We start from the raw sequence: 20,863 nt of genomic DNA on the forward strand, positions 1-20,863 counted from the left end.
GACACCTCCTTTCCATTTGACATAATAGCTCTTCTGATTCTGATGTTAGAAGGAAGTTTTAATTATTTATTGACAACATTCCCTATATGTCTATAGAAATACACCATATAAGCAGCCCCTGGACTCCTAAATCAACAATGAGCACAGATCTATATGAGTACATAACAAGTTCAACTAAATTATTTAGCACAAAATGAACCATTATATGAATGTGCTTGAACCCTCCTGCTCTATAACATGATAGATATACTGTAGAGTTTTTCGACATTTGTGTAGAAACACGAGGCTGTGCTCTGTTTTAATTCTGTATTCAAGCAGAATGAAATACTAAAATTATTTATTTATACTGTATTTATACAAGGATGAGGCTTGTATCATATTACATTTCAGGTAGAAATAATCTATACACGATAATGAGTTAGATATAAATTACAGCAAAAATGTAGTAAGTATTGAGCGACTCTTTGCCACTAAGCAGCGCACATTACTGTTTTGAAATGTTCTTTGAATCAGACCTTTTACAGAAGACTATGCAGCGAGGAGGAGAAAGTCGTATTAGCTAATGTCTGTAAAGTAATCCGTGGAAAATAGTGTGAGTACTCAAGGAGTGCAAGGTCTATAAAAAGCATCAATCAGCTATACTTATTGAAAGCATACATTCCGGGGATAGGTAGAAAGTGATTTTATGTAACATTTCTACTACAGATTAAAACAGACAGAGTACTACTGTGAACTATTCTTAGTAGCAGCGACTCAGATTTGTAACTGAACTATTGGTAACCCAAAGACAGGTAACAAGGGTCTTTTCTATGCTGCAATACAACATCTGAATTTCTGTGTTCCAAGGAAACTCAAACACATGTTTAGCAAATGGCAATAAAGGAATATCTCATAATGGGAGTGAACTCAAGAGAGGGACTATTTAAGGCAATCTACCATCAAAACCCAAGCATGATAAACCAATAATACGCATAGATCCAGGCACTATGACTCTGGTAATCTTCTTATATGTGTTATCCAAGGCCTCCTTCCTTCTAAAATCAATGTCCCTTTAATGTCGCTGGTTTATCATGCATGATTCTGATGATAGATTTCCTTTAAATAGTACCCAACACCCCTTCAGTCTTCTGCCTCAGTAAATCTTCATATTCCTCATGAAATAACAATCATCTTTTCTTACAACGTGTTGTGTCCTTCCAATGTTTGGTGCTGACAGCACTGACTGGAAACTACAAGAACAATCAGGGGCATAATTTTATCTATAACATCCAGCTGTCTATTTATTTATACATTTATTGTACGAATAACAGAGGAACAGTACAACAAATCTTCATATGTGAAATTATATCACAGCAAATTGTTATATCATACATTTTAAAAAACAGAATAGAACGGAGAAGTTACAGGTGACCTTCATTTGACCATTTTTAAAGCAGGAAAAATGCAGTGCACTAATGATATTATAGATATAGTAATGAACAAGTCATCATATGACTTTTCTGTCTCTAAATCAATGTTAATAGACTTATGGACGTGAGGGGCTTCCAATTGGAGGTTGTTTTTGACAATGGAATCTGGTGTTCCACTTTATATTGCAGACTGGCAACTCCTAAACCAGCACTGTATAATGTCATGGACATGTGTGCTACTATAGTCCTGCCAACAAGAACTACCTATGCATAATGATCATTACACTAGCTTATTGCAGGAGATTTATAAAAATCTAGATTAAGATAACGGGGATAACCTATAACAACCAATCAAATATGAAAATGAGATTTACATTCATTGTGTCCCTATTAAGCTGTAAAGATTCTCTAAATACATGCCGACTTGCTGTTAAACCCTAAGAACAGCAGGATGCTGGTAAACATTATATATACTTTTGCTTCTATTTGATATATATAGATTATTGGTTTTCAAGCTTCAGCACAAATAATACCACAGATGTTCTTGTCCTAGAGTACTCTTTGCATTGCACCGAGACTCATGTGAACATGATGATTGTCCTAGAGACTAAGCATACGACAATGAGAGCACTACTTACACTGACAAGCGAGGGGAGGAGAACATATTAATGTGGTGATGAATGTACACGAACAGTTGCAAGATCAAAGAGTCTATAAACGGAACAGAGTAAAGTTACACACTGACAGTACAAAAATATGACTTCCTTTCATCCCATCATTTCCCACATTTCCATCACTCTTCATCTCAGTCCTACACTACAACCTTTTGGAAGCACAATTTTTACAAAAGACAGTAAATGCTGCTTTTCCCCTAGTCAAATTATCTTTTATTATTCAAGGACTTACATAAAATACTTGTTGCAGACTTTTCCATTGCTTCTCCAATGGCAATAAAAGTAATAGATGTCCATCCTAATGCATGTATACAAAATAATATAAGTGGAGACAATTTCCCAATATTGCAGTTGCTAACTAAGCTACAGACACGTCGACCCTTAGTTTGAAACCAATTCAATATAATACGGAAATTTTAAAGCAAAGCCATTGACAGTGGCAAAGCATTCTGCAACCGCTGCATAACTATACATAGCCACCAGAGGTGGCGTCAACACTCAGCATACCTGGGCAAGTGCCAGGGTCCAGAGCTGTTAAAGGGGCCCTCATGGCCCAGTCCCCAACAGCCTATGAGGGGCTTTATATAAAATAATCCATGAGGGGGCTCTTTGGGATGATAAACTAGAAATATTTTATGGAACAGGAGACTGTTTTAATTTCAGAATTTTAAAATTCTTAGTTCATTGCAAAGGGGACTGCTGAGGCGCTGTCACCCAGTGGTCTATTGAAACCTGCAGCAAGCCCTGATAGCCACATATGGGTTGTAAACAATAAATGATGACATTTCCAGCCACAAGAAAGGATAAAACATATTGTTCTATACTCACATATTAATATTTATTGGTAGATCATCCAGCATACAAGCCAGCAGTCACATTTGTAGCCTTGTAATACAGATATTCTTTCAGCTATATCAAACTCTTATGACAGCAAATTGTCAACAGTGTGAATGTTTTAGCACAATTTTTACAAAAGATATTAAATTCTGCTTTTCCCCTAGTCAATACCTCTCTTATTATTCAAGGCCTTACATAAAATACTTGTTGCAGACTTTTCCTTGCTTCTCCAATGGCAATAAAAGTAATAGGTGTCCATTTAATGCATGCATACAGAATAATATAGGTGGAGAAAATTTGAAATGTTTTTCATGCAGATATGAGAGCATTGCATTTGAATTTTATAGTGATTGATGTTATTATTACTACTAAAGGAAAATAGATAACATTTGAAAATGATTTTGAGCAGTTTATGTTAATACAGAAAGACAGAATTTGTACTAGACAACTAAGCCATCAAAATGCATTAACCAAAAAATGAAATGTGTGAGGGTGTGGACACCACTTGTTTCTGCATGGACAAGAACAAGTCTTCCTGAAACACCTGCGGTCACCAAAAACATCCCCTTTATACTCACTCATATTACTTCTATCACGATTTATAGATTTTTGGCTTATGCTTCTCTAATAAATCTGTTATATTGGTTTGGTATGTTCCGAAGGGGAATTATTGTTCATGCACGTCTGGAAGGCATGTCTATGACCTCAGCTGCTGAGTTGATGGGTGTGTTAATATCTACCGTTTCCATCACATCTCTGTGCAAAAACACTGGCAACACCAACCGACAGAAGTAACTGGGGCCAAAAGACAAAGTTGATGTGAGTGACAGAAAAGCAGTTTGTCAATTTGTGGCCAAGTCGTCAAAGCTAAGCAGTTGTTCACAACTTAAAGGGCACCAGTGTCAGAGAGCACTGCACAAAAATTATATGTTTGCATTGCTGCAATAGTCAAATGTAATCTTTGTATCTATATCCTTTATGTGTGTGTGTACATATGTATGTGTAAAACCTAGGAATACTTTCTTAACTGAGAGTATCGATCCACAAATTTGTATCTGATGAATTATTTCACCTTTTAATACATCACAAATAAAAATTAATTTTTAAAATATAAGGGAATGGGGCCATTATGACTGTGTGTACAGTATACATATATGTATGTGTGTATAAATACACCACAGACTATAGTTGCCTCTATTGACTTGACTATTCAAGAGTGCCATGCCTTAGATTGCATATTTTTAAAGAAATTATGAGATTTATACTTCTTACAATTCTACAAAGTATAACGCTTCTTGGCAGCAATGCACTCAGTTACACACTGGTATTACATGCACTGATGCTTCTGGAAAAAGAAAACAGAAGAAGCTTCAAAAACAGCCATTTGACTGTGAAAATATAAACCACATCAAAAGGGACATTGTAGGTCTATGATGTGAATCACATCTAGCACAGATGAGAGCAGCAGAACCCATCTCCTCCTATTGCCATATCATTTTACCCTATACAAAGTAGAGCAAAGTAGGAACTATTCAAAACTGAAGTTCAATACAAGCTAGCGTAGCTACCTTTTTGGGGTTTTCCATTACCAGCCTTTATATTTTTATCTACATCAAATGGCAAAACAGAATAATTGTCAAGAAGCTACAGTGCTCCTCTGGCCTACACTAAAGTATATACAGGCGATCCCCTACTTAAGAACACTCGACTTACATACGACCCCTAGTTACAAACGAACCTCTGGATATTGGTAAATTACTGTACTTTAGTCTTAGGCTACAATAAACAGCTATAACATTTATCACAGGTGTCTGTAATGAAGCTTTATTGTTAATCCTGATTCTTACGACAACCCAACATTTTTAAAATCCAATTGTCACAGAGAACAAAAAAGTTCTGGCTGGGATTAGAATGATAAAATATACAGTTCCGACAATTCAACTTAAGAACAAACCTACAGACCCTATCTTGTATGTAACCTGGGGAATGCCTGTATAAGTGTACAAGATAGGTTCTATAGGTTTGTTCTTAGGTTGATTTTATATGCAAATCGGAACTGTATATTTTACAATTGTAGCCCCAGCCAAATTTTTTTTGGTCTTTGTGACAATTGAATTTTAAAAATGTTGGATTGTCATAAGAACCAGGATTACCATTACAATAAATCTTCATTGCAGAGAACTTTGATGACTAATAAAACTGTGTATTGTTAAGGCTAAAGTACAGTAAATTACCAACATCCAGAGGTCCGTTTGTAACTAGGGGTAGTATGTAAGTCAGGTTTTCTTAAGTAGGTGACTGCCTGTATATACACACATTTACAGTACATACAGTAATCAGAAAGAGTTTCAACAGTGAAGAGCTTGATCTTAAAAGCAGGTATTGATCATCTAAAACCAACCCCCATTACGAAGCTAGATTTATAGAGCAATGTAAAGTGGCCCACATTAATCAAAATAGAAAATAATGATTTTTATAGCACAGCAAAGTTTCAATATAAAGAGCGGAAAGAAGAACACATTTGATTATATAAAAATTAATTATTGTTTTTTGTTGTACTCTTATGTTCATTGTCTTCAAATAAAATACAAAATGCAATGGGTGTGATGAAAGCCTGTATTACTTAAATGCAATGGGACAGCATTTTGCCAGATATCATGGTATTAGTTTCAATGCAAACCATGCAGTGTTCCAGTTACAGAACCTAAGTAAATCAAGTATACATCTACAAGAGATGCAGATAGAATGAGTTCATGCACTATCCTGATTCAATACATTGTAAGGGGACATCAGCATTGCAACATGAAGTGGGGTTATGCCTTATTATGAATTAGTGGGCAAGGTGCTGCTATGATGCTTTCTCCATGCATACCAATAAAGAGTCGGCTGTATGGCAGAAACGCAATGTGGATTAGACACTTTTAAACAATTCCCAAATGTTCTAAATTTTACACCTTGCAATTTTTTGTTTATCACTTGATCTAGTTTTTACATTGCCAATGTTTTGGGTGCTGGGAGCAGTGCAATTTCCCCTTCCTTCCACTTGAAAAAAAGCTAAATAAATAGTCTCCATATTTACATAAATAAACAGTATACTCAGTTTATAACTAATGTATTATGAGGACTCACTATTTACTGTGTGATAGATTAATGTATTACACTGTAACAGGAACAGAATATAAGTTATTACATGCCATAACTTCAGCTTCCATATTTTTCATAGTCTGCATACCAGTTCCAGATGTAAGGTTTTACACCTGTCTCTATTATGTCTGGGGTTTTGTAAAGAATCTACTGTAGCAAAATGTCAGAATACTTCTAGTGCTATTTAGTGTCAATTATTTTTATCCTTGGGGCACAGGTAGGCGTCCTAGTGCAGGTGTGTGAGCAAATGCCATAAACAGTCAATAAAAATTAAAGGTCACAAACAGTAAAAATTTTTCTCAAGTGAACATATGCAACATGGACTTGTTATACATAAGTATGTTTATTGAAATAATGGCTAATTCCCACAGGTGTTTTCTACTGTATGGTAGTGGTGAAGTATGCACTTCTTTTCCACACTTGTGGATTACACAAATAAATCTGTATTTATAATGCCCCATCATATTCTGCAGCGCTTTACATTTAACTGGCACATATATGAATAAAATAAGACATTACAGAGGTATTACAGTGAGATGAAATGTTGATCTATAGCAAGAAGGGACTCTGGTAACTCCCCAATAGTATTTTAAAAGGAAGGAGGCCATGGATAACACACATATAAGAAGATTACCATAGTCACAGGGCCTGGATCTATGAATAAGTGCCTCAGGTCTATCATGTTTGATTTTTATGGTAGATTTCCTTTAATCCCTTACGTCGGGTCCCGGTGCATGGAGAGGGCTCACCGGCTGAGCCCTCTCCATAGCCGGTAAGTCTTTGCTGCATATTGCAGCAAAGACTTACCGTTAATACCCGCGATCGGTGCTAGCACCCATTGTGGGTGCCATGTTGCAGAGGATCGTCGCTTTTTTGCCATTTTAATATAATAAATTCTATAAAAAGTGATCAAAAGGTCATACAGTCCTAAAAATGGCAGCATTGAAAACGTCATCAAAAGTCGCAAAAAATGACACCACCCACAGCTCCGCACACCGAACTATGTCAGAAGATGGCAAAATAAAAAAAAAACTTTTTGTACGTAATTTTTGTAAATGTATAAAAACATTATAAATCCTATACAAATTTGGTATCCCAGTGATCGCACTCACCCAAAGAATAAAGTAGACATGTAATTTGGGGTGTACAGTGAAAGCCGTAAAATCCAAGCCCACAAGAAAACGGTGCAAATGCGGTTTTTCACCAGTTTCAATGTATTTGGATTTTTTTTCCCGCTTCTCAATACACAACACAGAAAATTAAATAACATCACTATGAAGTACAATTTGTTACGCACAAAACAAGCCATCACAGAGCTCTTTACATGGAAAAATAAAAAAGTTAAATATTTTTGAAGGTGGGGAATGAAAAATGGAAGTGAAAAAACTAAAAAGGGCCAGGTCATTAAGGGGTTAAAGAATAACTAAGCAATTTTCAGAAGTGAGTAGAGGAGATGATAGTAGTAAACTGTAATATACTTTATAAAGGAAAGCAAGTCTCTGTAGCTTTTTCCTGATTCCTCCTTCTGCAGCAAGCAGTGTAGCTGAAAGCCTTCGGGGTTCTGTTCACCTCCTACAGCTAAGCAGATTAATGATTAACACACTTCTAAAGTCTCCTATGATCTCCTCACTGCAAAATCCAAAAGGAGACTATTCTCTCCTCCTCCTGGATCAATCGGCAGCGTTTGATGCTGTGGACAACCAGCTCCTTCTCAGGATGCTTTACTCCCTTGGCCTGAATGACACTTTGCTCTCCCTTGCACGCTCCAGGTGCATGCACTGCAAAAATATTTTCTGAATCTGTCCTTTCTTGATCATGGAAACCTCTAAAACTGTAATTGTCACTCTACTTCACTCTTCCACTTACTAAACTGTTGCCTCTACAATTTATTCTTCATGCAGCAGTCAATCGATCTCAACACTACACGGATGCTTCCATTCAATTTAAACTAATCACCCTCATCCACAAAGCTCTGCACAGCGCTGCACCTCCATATTTCTCTGCCACCATAACAGTCTACAACCCAGCTCATGCTCTTCGATCTTCCAATGAACTAAAATGACTTTCTTCCTTAATTTGAACATCCAACTAACATTTCCAGGACTTCTCCCGAGCTGCAACTTTTCTCTGGAATGCTCTACCTCGAGCTATCAGACTAATAGCTACCTACCAGTATTTAAAACATGCCTTAAATTCTCATCTTTTCAAACTGGCCTATCACATAGATGCATGTTATTAACCACTTTCTCTAAACCTCTGCTGATTTCTACACCCGAATATTTTAACTTGGTACCAATAAACAGGTTTGTCTGCAGACTGATACACTCGGATTCCTGTAAATATTGATAGCAGCTGATGACTGGTTTCTTTAGCATTATCTATCTACCGGTATATAAATAATTATTTTATCTCTTACAGAATGTCTGGACCATTGTACAAGTCAATTTCTGTTACCCACTCATTATCAGAGACTGTAGGCTCTTGCGAGCAGGACCTATTGTTTCATCTGACTATGCTATTACTCTGTAATGTCATATGTCGTGTGTTCCTTATATGTGTGTAGCAGAGCTGTGTGTGTATTCATGTGTAGAGTAGTTCCCTGTGTGTTCCTTATATGTGTATAGCAGAGCTGTGTACGTATTCATGTGTGTAAAACTTCCCAGTGTGTTCCGTATATGTGTATAGTAGAGCTGTGTGTGTATTCATGTGTATAGTAGCGCCTGGTCAGTGTGTGTGCATGTTGCAGTGCCCACTGTGTATAGTAGTGCACAGTGTATGCAGCAGTGGTGTGTTCCTATTCCTATTTGTGTGTGTATAGCTTATTTGTGTGTGTAAATGTATGGATGTAGCATAGCTGTGTGTGTAAATGTATGGATGTAGCAGGGCGGTGTGTGTGTAAATGTATGGATGTAGCAGGGCGGTGTGTGTGTAAATGTATGGATGTAGCAGAGCTGTGTTTGCTATGCTTTAGTGCGACCAACAGGGATATTTTAATTGGTTTAAAATAATAAAATTTTTCCTTTTTTGGAAGCCTAAATCTGGGGTGCTTCCTATAGTAAGAAGCATCTTATAGTCCGAAAAATACGGGGAGTTTTTTCTAAATCAGGCACAAAAATTCCTAATAACAAAACAGAGGCACTAGTCTTAACAAAACTAGCATTAATATGTAACTCATTTGCATCTTTAGTTGCGTTTTATGTTTGTGTATATATATATATATATATATATATATATATATATATATATATATATATATATATATATACACACTAAATGCAGTTTTGTAAAAAGCAATCTGTCTATTGGGTGTACATAACAGAGTGTAATAAGAACCGCATTGTATAATTGTTCAAACATATGACAAAGAGAGTTAACAGTGTGATGTATTGTCAGTGTAGAATATATGTTGAGTGTCATCAGGATCAATCAACCATAAAAGGTTTTGGAAGCCAAATGTTACTGATGACAGTTTCTTGATGTAGTAGCAAGGCTAGAAAATAAAAAGCAGACTGCTGGAAAACACAAAGTTAGTAAACTGAAAGAAAAATGTGGAGAGAAATCTGATTTTGATCAATAGCCCTGCAGAGTTCAAATATGGTAAAAATATTCAAATGTGTGTTTAAGCACAATAGAAATGTTATGTAGCAGTTCATACTGATCTATCTACTATCTGCTGTATATATCATCAACCTTTCATGGTAAACATTGTCTGCTGATGAAGGGGACGGCATAGCTCTACAAAATATATGGAATTGCAGATTTTGCTTGAGAAGGGAACCTACAACTTGCAATAGGTCTGCATCAAGCTTTATCTCTATGACTGGCTAATGAGGGTACCACACCTAACAACTATTATCTCACGAAGTAGGATGGCCATAGAAACCAGGTTGTCTCACAGCTCAACCACTCAAACCACAGTGCTCTGTAAGCATAAAAGATAACAGGAAGTAAAGGAATAACTCTGGCAGCTAAAAGACCAGAACTATGAATTATATGTCATCCATCTCTCTGCTATTGATTCTTCATTTGATTTCTGGAGAACCTAAAAACAGGTTGTACCAAGTAAAAAATTAGTCATTTCACAGAGTACAGTCGGACTGGTGTAGGTTTGACTGCTGGGGACAACGCCAAACATGCAAATGGGGGTTTCTTGTACCCATGACTGAATGGAGCAGGGGGTCATTCAGGCCAACTTTGTGGGCCTTCTGGAGAGTGCTGTAGTAAACTTTCCTTCAGCGGTTGCATTCAGATCTGGCTAAAAGGGACACTGTACCTGTTATTATGTATATAATTTTTTTTTTAATTAAGGTTTTCAATGTTTGCTTCAGCAGTAACTAAATGGAGATTAATAAAAAAAATGTCAATATTTTGGGTATAAGGGGACAGTTTTCACCAATTACTTCACCTCTGAGATGAAATTATTTTGAGAGTAGCAATGAATGAATTTTGAAAAGTCAATTGCCTTTATTCAACTAGTGTCCACCCTATAAACCAAGTCACAGTTGTCTCCGTACACTTGTGAGCACCAGAGCCAAATATCCCTTTGCATGAGAAAGCAACAAAATCATAAGCATAAACACAATAGGATTATCTAGCAAGCAACGTAATCGGAGCTCGTAGCACTCGCTCTCTTCATCTCAGTTTACTTCATGGACTGACATAATCTAATAATGTACGGTAAATGACTAGACTATGAGGCAACCACTGATCTTCGAGAGTCAGATGTATGTCCTATGAATACTACTGCCACAACATTAAACTATAAGATCTTGTAATATATTTAGCTGTGTGTGATTTCAAAAGAAATAAAGAGTAATAGCAAAGTATAGTCAGCTAGCAAGTGAACTTTATCATAATGGAGACTTAACTGCAGACTGGTGTCTGGAGTGTTAGTTACTTAATATTTGAAACATGAGAAGATTTTAATATACGTACGTGAAATACATTATTAAATTAATAATAAGAAAGCTACCATACCAAACTATAAGGAAGAACATACAAAATAAACAAGTATATGTAACAAATTAAAGTTTTACATTATTTACAACAGGTCAGATCTTAGTTATTTCATCAGATTTTTTTTTTCAGTTGGGAGTCAAAACAAGGTATGGAGTACTATAGAAATAGGGTGTAATATATATATTTCAAAGATCTGCGCTCATTTTGATGGTCAGTACCATTTGGCTGCAAGTCTACTGATGGACTATTGTATAGCAGCTACACTATAAATGGACATGCACAGTCTGTTGAATATTTCCTGGTGCATAACATTTATCAATTGCTTGCTGCAGCATAACATATGTAATTTCCCTTTTTTTCAAAAATGAGAAGGTCTAGCAAGATTCACTGAACAGGCTAATAGGGCAAATGGCTCAGATAAATCACTGCAGGTAATGATTTAGCTATGCTCGACCTCCTCATTCTTTAAACCTGTAACTTCTTTAACCCCTTAAGGACTAAGCTACTTAAGGGCTTCAGGACCAAGCTCTGAGTCACTAGAAGTGGTTGTAACTTTGGAACACTAACATATCCAGGGGATTTTTAAATTGTTTTCTTGTGACAGATTGTGCTTCAAATTAGTTGAAAAATTTGGATGATTTTTTAGTTATAAAAAAACCTGAAATTTAGCAAAAATTCTGAATAATTCCCCATTCCACATAAAAGATCTAAATTCTTTGCGTTTAGACAGTCATACAACCCAAATAATTTAATAACTAACATTTCCCAAATGCCTGCTTTATGTTGGCATGGTTTTCTATGGATCCTATCATTCTTCTAGAATGTTGTGGGACTTAGAATATTGGGTGCAATTTTTCACATGTTTATGAAAATCCTATATTTATAGGGACCTACTCAGCTTGTGACTCTATAATAGTTATAATTAGCAGCACAGAGAGCGAGAACAAGATGTCCAGCGCTCTGGGCTGCTAATTACGCACGCTCTCACTACCAGCATGGGAGAGGAAGGTGGCGTCACGCTTGAATTCACATAATTAGCAGTCTGGAGTGCCAGACATCTTGTCCCCGCGCTATGTGCTGCTAATTACAACTTTCTTTTCTAGGTGATCCCGGCGTGTCAAGATTAGCAATGGACAGCATTGGGATCAAGGTGAAGAGGAGCAGTTTTGAGCATTAATACATTTCTGTATGTTTTCCAGGTTGTTGGTTTCCTTTAACTCCTCCACCACCCTGAAAGCTGTATTACAATAACAGGAGGTTTCACACACATATTTTGAGAAATGAAAAAAAAAGCCATGAGTCAGACAAGTTTTTAACACCTGCATTTAGGGATCAATAATTATCTTTCTTCCTTGCATATCCTCTCCAGTTGGACGGTGAACGTTGGTGGAAGCCACTTAGGTGTCTCCATAGATTCTCAATTGAGTTTAGGTCAGGTCTCTGGCTGGGCCTTCTAAGAATCGTCACAGAGTTGTTCTGATGACACTTATTTTAGCTGTATGCTTCAGGTCATTGTCTTGTTGGAAGGTTAACCTTCGGCCCAGTCTGTGGTCCAGAGCACTCTGAAAGAGGTGTGCATCCAAGCTTGCGGTCGTACATATGTACCACATACTGTCGTGTGAATGTAGCCTTTATAATGCTGAATACACTTCTGGTAGCAGCTAGCAAAAAACTGCAGCAAAAAAAGCACAAGATGTAGGGGGACACAGAGTTTGTAATAAATTAGGCACAGAGGTAATCCACAGCATCTAACAGTCACAGCAAGTGTTTTTACCAGTTTTCTGTCTGACTGCACTAGAAAGAACATGCAAACTGCTTGCACACATATTACAAAGTGTCTGTGCCAATTTTATTTCTCAGCTGCACTGTGTCCAACAAGACAGAAAAAATGTGCACCAAAAGGGGCGTGTTGGTGCTTAGGCAGAGCGTGCACCACAATTCTGTCCAACGTGCGCCACAATTGTGTGTCTTATCTTCATTCTTTGAAAGCAAAATGCTGCAAAATCACATTTCATGATAATTATTGATGCATATTCAGGTTGCAGAATTCAACATTTGCAATGCAATGAATGAGCTGTGCTGTAAAATTGCATCTTAAAACCACTATAAAATAATTTAATTTTTGGCGGGAGTGAGTTGTAGTTAGAATTGCTGTATCTCTGGCCAAAACCAAGCCTTTCTTGCACGAATCTCAGATGCTGCAATAAAGGGGTCTTCCCATCTCGGCATTTACATTTAACTTAATTTATCTGCTATATTTTTTTGGGTCTCAATAGAGCATGTGGGGGTGGTTGTAGCGATCTTGTTTATGAATTCAATTACATAGGAATGCCCAGATGAGAATACCCCTTTAAATACACTGCAGATAAGATTGCTTTTTTAATAAAGATATTACTCTTAATCTGTGTAGTTTTGATAACTAAGGACTACTTAATGTGACAAGTACATCAGTAGATTACTGTTAAAGTCATATCTACTTGGTTTGTCAATCTACATAAGCATTATGGCATTTTAATGGAATCATTCTGACTTTGAAAAGCAAGACCACACAGCCTATTTGAAGCCACTTCTTTTTGGGAGGGGTCTTTGAGACTAACCAGGTCTAGAGTGCATCCACTGAAGTAGCCCAAGGGAAACAATTAAAAAGAATCTTATGGTAAACAGGAAGAATGTTTTATTTCAAACCCTAGAAATGTATAGACTTATACCTGTAACAAACCTCCAGTGTCTCCCTCCACCAACTTGTACCTTTATTCTATAGATTCATTCTTCATTCATTATGCAATCTGAAGATGTTGTTTATTAGGTAGACATTTAACACATTTACTATTTCAGTAGATCAAATGGAGCAATTTAAGATTTGCCTAGCAAATGTCTAGTGGACATATAGTTGATATTCATCAAAACAGTCTTAATTTTAGACTAGACTAGCTGCCCCGGATTTATCACAGCTTTGGATGCTGAAAGATATATCTGGTGTGTAAATCTGGTAAAATCTATACTTGCGACATGTGCTGACTGGACCGTCCACCCCAAACACTGACAACTGGAACTGAACTGACATGCCGAATTCAGTTCCGGTTGCTGAGCGTTCAGGCCGGACAATCCAGTAAGCACATGTTGCAAATCCGATGCAAGTTAGACCCATTTCACTTGCTAGTGTGCAAGGGGCCTTACTTGCATCTCCTATAGATTGGCTTTGTTTAAGCCATAAAACTGCACCAAAATTTAAATAGTTCCAAAATATTCCTCAATCAGAAAAAAATAAACATAATTCTGCTCTATGACATGTATTACATTTTCTAGTCAAAATAAATCCTTTTTTTTCAGATTAACACTTACAGACAAGTGTATGTGTACGAAATATCTTTACCAGAAAAATGAAAAAAAAAATTAAATAAATTTACATGACCAGAAAGAAACAAGTAAAGTAAAAAGGAGTAATTCTATCCAATCAATGGATTTTCAACACCATAGAGCCAATTTATTGCAACCTGCACCAGAATTAAGATACTCTGACATCGGTCCTAAGCACCACAACGAAAATCTGGTCGGTCCGTGAATCAGTGTCCTGTTTTATGGAGCAACCCCATCATTTAGGACAGAACACTTATTATTTATAGAGCATCAATAATTCCATGTTGCTGTACAACCAATAAGGCGTTCACAGACATGATATCAAGACAAGAACAAATTCAAGTACAAATACAATAACTACAGTCATCAGGAAACAAGTGGGAGGCTGTGAGAGCTCATTCTATATTGGAGGGTAGATGAAGTCACAAGGTGTGGGCTTGCAATCAATATTGGATGGTAGATGGAGACACAGCATAGGGGAGCAGAGCAGTTATTGTGTATTGTAGGCAATCCTAAACAAGTGGGTTTTCAGATTACATTTGAAGGTTTGGAAAATGGGGGACAGTTCCCCCCTTTTTTTAGAGTTAGAGGAATGCACAGGAGAAATCCTGGAGACGTTTTGGAAATTATTATTCATTTACAATACAAAAAAAAAAAGGCTTCTCCTGAGGGGACATAGCACAGCCCATTCAACATGCCTTAGTGTTTTAGATGGTCAGATAAAGGCATGGGCTTTATCCATATAAATCACAGCCATGAGAAGGACCTTTATATGCAATACTCTGTGGCTGAATACTAGCCAAGCCTGTTGTTTCCTTTTAGAATATAACCTCATTCTATTCTGAAATCACTTAGGCAAATGTTCCTGTGTCTGTCCTGCTTAGATAGCTTCTAAACTGTAATCTAAATCATGTCTTGAACGGTCCCTTTGCATAAATAAATAATACGATCCATTTAACAGCAAAAGGATAGATTATACTTTGAGTTCACTCTTTATATCCTTCAATGCACCCTCTACTAGCAGTGATGCATTTTAATGTGGAATATAATGCAAAAAAAATATTGGTTACTACAACAAGGAAATAATGACCATTCAACTTCTTCCAGTCATTTAGAGATCAATACAAAAAGATGTGTGGAAAGCATTTATTAAAGATTTTCTTGTGTCTAAGTATAAGAGTCCCCAAACACAAGGGATTCATAGAGAATCTCAATCACTGTGATTGAGAGTAGTCACTACATATAATGGATTTTGACATTATAGGCTAAAATCTAATAACATCTGGCAAGCAAGATTATAATGGTATGTAATGATATTATCTGTAGTATAGGAGAAGCATAACAACTAATGAATGCCATTATTGCTTTTGTTTTTAAACTAAAACATGGAACATTATACTCTTATATTTAAATTCTTATTGATTTTAGTTTGTCACAAAATATGGAAAATGTAATATAATTTAAATGACAAAGACTGTTGAAAAATAAATAAACCTACAAAGGGAAGCTATTGATGTAGTGAATAGCCGACTTTCCAGTATGCAGACATATATCACTGAAATTACCATGATAAACCATGGACTATGGGTTCTAGATAAAAGCTCCAAGGATATCATCTGTAATGTCCAAACAGTCTACAATATTACACTCTAGAGGTGGAAGTAGCAGGTTAAGTGAAGGTCCCATGTAGGAATGGCAGAGTAGGAATACCAATGGGATTGGTCTACTGAATGTATAGGTTCATCTTAGGTGACTCTACACATATGGAAGATAATGCACGAGTAGCAATGACATATTTCATTATTTCTGGTATCAGAGAACAAGAAGTTGGGAAAAATGAATTTTCTTCAATCAGCTGATCCACAAACCTACCCTGTTTTACACCACTACATAGGAGACTACATAGAATTTAAAAGTTCATTTGAACTTTAAAAAAGAAATACATTATCATGCTATGATTAATTGCCCCCGATGATTGTTTTAGTTATTAATTTTTTTTACATTTTCTATAATAAAAAAAAATAGCATAAATAACCCAAATATAAAACAAACACTAGTGGTATTAAATCAATAAGTCTGTAGTATACCATAACAAATTAATGAAAGTTTAAGCAGCAATTTATATCTTGTGTCTGTCCTGTAACACAGAACGAAAAAAACATTTACATTTGATATTGTTCTCCTATAGGAAAGTACCAGTAAACAGGATTCTTGACATGAACACTAGCTGTTTGTTGCGCCAGACACACTTTTTGTCTGTGTACTTAAAAAGGCTTGGAGCCCTCACAAATATGATCTTAAATCTTCTTAATACCTCCTAGACACCCTTAAAAATAATGAGACAAGTCCTTTAAATCTGCAGCCAAATATCTCCATTACATGATTGCCATGAAGTCTGAGCACGCATACCTAAAATAACACCCTACATACAGTAATCCATTAAAACTTTACCAACTGGTTAAACAAAGACAACATTGTCCAGATTATTGTGCAACTGCTTGGTGTTCCTCCTCTACTATGTGCACTATGGAAAGTGCACCACTAGCCCGACATGTAAACATACACCAGATGCTTTGTTACAGAGAGCCACACAAACCTTTTTAAAGCAAAGATTTAAGCGAGTTAAAAAAAAGATGAAACAAAGAAACCAGAAAACTATCCTAGCAGGTAAACGACACTGTCCATCGGACGCCCTTTTGAAGGAACAACATATAGATATCAGCTTTGATAAATAAGATGACAAAAGTCAGTCATGAGAAATGAAAGGTTCGGTAAAAGGCATTAAAAAATAAAGTGGAAAAAAAATGGTAGAATCCTTTCTATAGAATTTCCTTAGCTTTACAGCACGCTCCTGACACGGACATCAAAAACTGCATGAAAACAGGATAAGTAAACACACAACACAAGATCTGATAGCTATAGTGAATTTTGGTAATTCAATTATATACAAAATTTCTCCTGTTTAGACAATCCACAGATTCAGATTAACCTTTTGCTTAGCCATGTGTCACCAGTTAAAGTAGGAAAAAAGTTGTTGCTGAAAATTATTAGAGGTGTGGGACTTAAAGGAGGGATGTTACAGAGTGATAAGAACTAAGCCAAGACAGATCTAATTATTGCGGCAGAGGAAATGACTTAGACAGGGAGCAAGTAATGGATGTTTTAAACTTTTAATTGCACATTTTTGAGTCTGCTTTGGACCAAAAGCACTTCATTATGTTGCTTTAATCTGTGGTGCTCTGTTCCAGGGCTTGGGGCGGCAAACCAGCCTCCCTGTTGCTTTTGATTCCACAGCAAACTCACCAACTACAGATGGCACTGGATGACTGAAAACAGTGTTAACACATTCCCTGACCATCGCCAACGCTTTATAATATAATCCCGCAGCACTGAACTCAGGTTTTAAAAATGTATAAGAAGATATAAGTAAAAATCTCATGAGAGATATTTTATTGGTATAGATATTTACCTTCTTATAGTGCAGACAAAGGAAGACTTGAGACAGGTTTGAGACAAAATGCAAGTCAAATTAAATAAAACTCTAACAAAGTAAAGGTCCAAGAGTCTGATTTATAATGATCGAAACCTTTTTACACTCCTCCTTTTCAATCCCAAAATTGAGCATCTTTTGAGAAGTAATAAAGGGTACAGTATAATCAGTATAAGTAACAGTATAAGCAGCAATGGCACAGGTGCCAATGAAGCAAGGATTAGTAGTTAACTTTAATACACATTTAAGTTTAAAACTTCTTTGTCACAGCGGCTTAAAATGATTGTGTATAATAGGATATTTCTAAAAATATCAATTCTTTGGCGTACAGTATTTGCAATAGGATAACATCTAATCTACAACATAATGAACAATGTCTGGACTTGAACGGAAGCCATTGATAAGAGTTGCTAAGGTATAACTTCCTAAACATCCATTGTCTTGATTTATAGGTTCACATTAGGTAAGATAAAGGGTCAAATAACACAAGCAAATTTATGTTTTGTAGGGGCAGAAAAAAAAACATGTTTGCAATAAAGATAATATTTGATATTATCGATAAGCTCAAAGTGCCTTCTAACTTTGTTCCATTATATCAAAGTCTGAGTGCAGAAAATAAAACTACTTTCTACTTGTCAGAAAAGCTGAAAAATTAAGTGAAATACTATAGAACTGTGTCAAATACATTATGTAGCAGTCATTAAATCACAGGGCAAAACTTGAGGAAGGAACAGGTATTGTAAATACAGAGAAACACTAAATATCACATGAAACCTTTACCTTCACTTTAAGAAGACTAAGTGTCTTGCGTGTATTTTTTTTATCACTTAATCTAATGCACAAGATTTGGTTTCTCTAGAAAAACTTTTTTGGGCTGGTTGCCATTTCTGGGGCCCCTCAGTCTGTTTGCAGTCTATGTACACTCACCTTAGTGATTATGTAAGAAGAAGCGCCTATCTACAATAGTATAAAGCCCATTTTATGATCATATTACATGAAACTCATCTATACCTAGCAAATTATTGCCAGGTATCAAACTATGTTTACATCTATATGTCTCCGAGTGTATCGTGTAGTCTTTTTTTTGAAAGCCAAAAATGAAACCAGGACTGTGATAAATTACAATGAATCACCACAATAAGCCCATTTCTGGCCACATTATAATAATAAAAAAAAGAAAATCTATCATCATAGTTTTATATATCAGGATTCAGACTGATCCATTATGCACACATATACACATACATACATATATATGGTAAAAGTACAAAAGAACAAAAAGATAAATCATATGTCTCAAAACAGCAAAGAAAAACTTGATCGTAACTACAAATAGGATTAAAAACTTTTTAGAAAGACAAAAGTGAAGGTAGTGAATACACACTTCTATGAGGTAACCACAAACAGATTTTTACCTTTTCATCAAATTCTTGGCTACGTTGTCGTTTTCGCCCTGTTCCTCCTCGCCTGTTTCTCTGGTTTAAACGAATCCACTTTGAGACCTGGGTTAGAGATTACAGACTTTGTTTAGAGAGATACTCTACTTGTGTGCAGATGGCCCATGTGCGTAAGAAACTATAAACAGACACTACACACATTTTTCCATTGCTTCACTGTGTGGAAAAAAAACCCGCTTATCCTCTTCAGACTGAAATTACGTTCCTAAAATATGCATATTTCATATGCTTGATAAGTGAGAGATTGGAGTCTTATCTCTGGGAAAAGCTGCTCTGAATAAAGATGACAGTAAACTCAGAAAACTTTACATTCTTCAGTGAAATCATTCACAATATATGAGATCAGAATGCACTCTCTATCTCCTTGTCTTTACCCCTGCTCTATGTGCAGTGAAGGCAAGCAACTAGCTTTGGAGTTACATAAATGCACAGGTATCAGTTGAAAACTTTTTAAATGTGTTGTAGGAATAAACATTTTTTTTGTGTAATTTTCTCATGTTTTGTAGCAATACACATTATGGGTAAACAACCTACACGAAAACACTCTACGAATTAGCCATTAATTTATGTAATATTACATTATCTTTTTATGTCATTAACTGACCTTGAAAGGTCATTAAATTTCAAAAAAGGTCTGTACTTTTTAGCCAAGCAAAGAGACTTTAGGATTAAAAGATAATGAAGGACTACGTATCCCAGAGTTGGGATAGATCTTGAAGGTAGAGAGCAATTACCTGCATTCTTCTCGAAGACAAAGGATGTGGCTCCCTTAACCCTGGCACAATGTTTATCCTAATACTACTTGTGTAACATCTTGCCTTGTGTTATACACCATATAATGAAAAGTCCCCATCATCATGCAGTCAAGATAAAGTACATTCCATGTCACTAACATTTCCAAAGAGAAAGCCGTCCGATCTGAAGTCTCAGTACAAAGAGTTTAGAAGAGGTGCTTTCCCTGCAACAGGTACAGGACAAAAGATACAGGAGGATAGGGGAAAACACATCCTCATAGTATCCTTACCTCTTGTTTGACTTGCTGCACTAGTCCATTTCCTGTCCATGTCTGGCTTTCCTCCAGCAAGGGCTACATAAGGAGACACAAGTAAAGAATAGCAATCTTTTCGTCATGAAGGCAGCCAATCAGCAGCACAAAGAATATCATAAGGAATGTGTCTAAGACTCTTGTTCATCTTGTGTCTACATCTCCGCTCATAGCTGACAGGCGGCTCTAGGCTTCGCATCCCAGCACTGGTGAGGGAGATGCGGCCTCCCTCCTTCCCTCCCTCAGCTGCCAGTCTGCAGGGAAGAATGGTGAGGAGAGTGTACAAACGTGTCTTGTTAGGAAATGAAACACCTCCAGCTTGTGCTCTGTCTGCTGGGGAGGAGCCTGCACACTATAGTGGGCTGGAGGTAGAGGCTTTCCCGGCAATATTTGTTCAGTGTCAGCCTCAAATACTTTGCTTGCATGATTGCGCTCACACATTCAAAGTTTTATCTTTCCTCTCTTCTTCACAGAAACCCATTGCAGGATTA

General features: G+C 36.4%; 1 protein-coding gene across 4 annotated transcripts in view; it reads right to left on the reverse strand.

The window, feature by feature from the left end:
• The window catches only part of AOPEP (aminopeptidase O (putative)), a 304,550-nt gene that overhangs the window by 38,191 nt on the left and 245,496 nt on the right, over nt 1-20,863 (reverse strand). For 3 of the 4 annotated variants that reach the window (XM_072150843.1, XM_072150841.1, XM_072150842.1), the window contains 2 exons: nt 20,352-20,414; nt 19,286-19,372 (listed from right to left, as the gene is read on the reverse strand). The exons of the other annotated variant lie outside the window; for it this stretch is intronic. In XM_072150843.1, coding sequence (XP_072006944.1) covers nt 19,286-19,372; nt 20,352-20,414 — 150 coding nt within the window. The remainder of the gene's footprint in view (nt 1-19,285; nt 19,373-20,351; nt 20,415-20,863) is intronic. 4 annotated transcript variants of the gene reach the window in all.

This window comes from Engystomops pustulosus, chromosome 1, assembly GCF_040894005.1.
Source record: "Engystomops pustulosus chromosome 1, aEngPut4.maternal, whole genome shotgun sequence".
In the NCBI taxonomy this organism is placed as follows: Eukaryota; Metazoa; Chordata; class Amphibia; order Anura; family Leptodactylidae; genus Engystomops; species Engystomops pustulosus.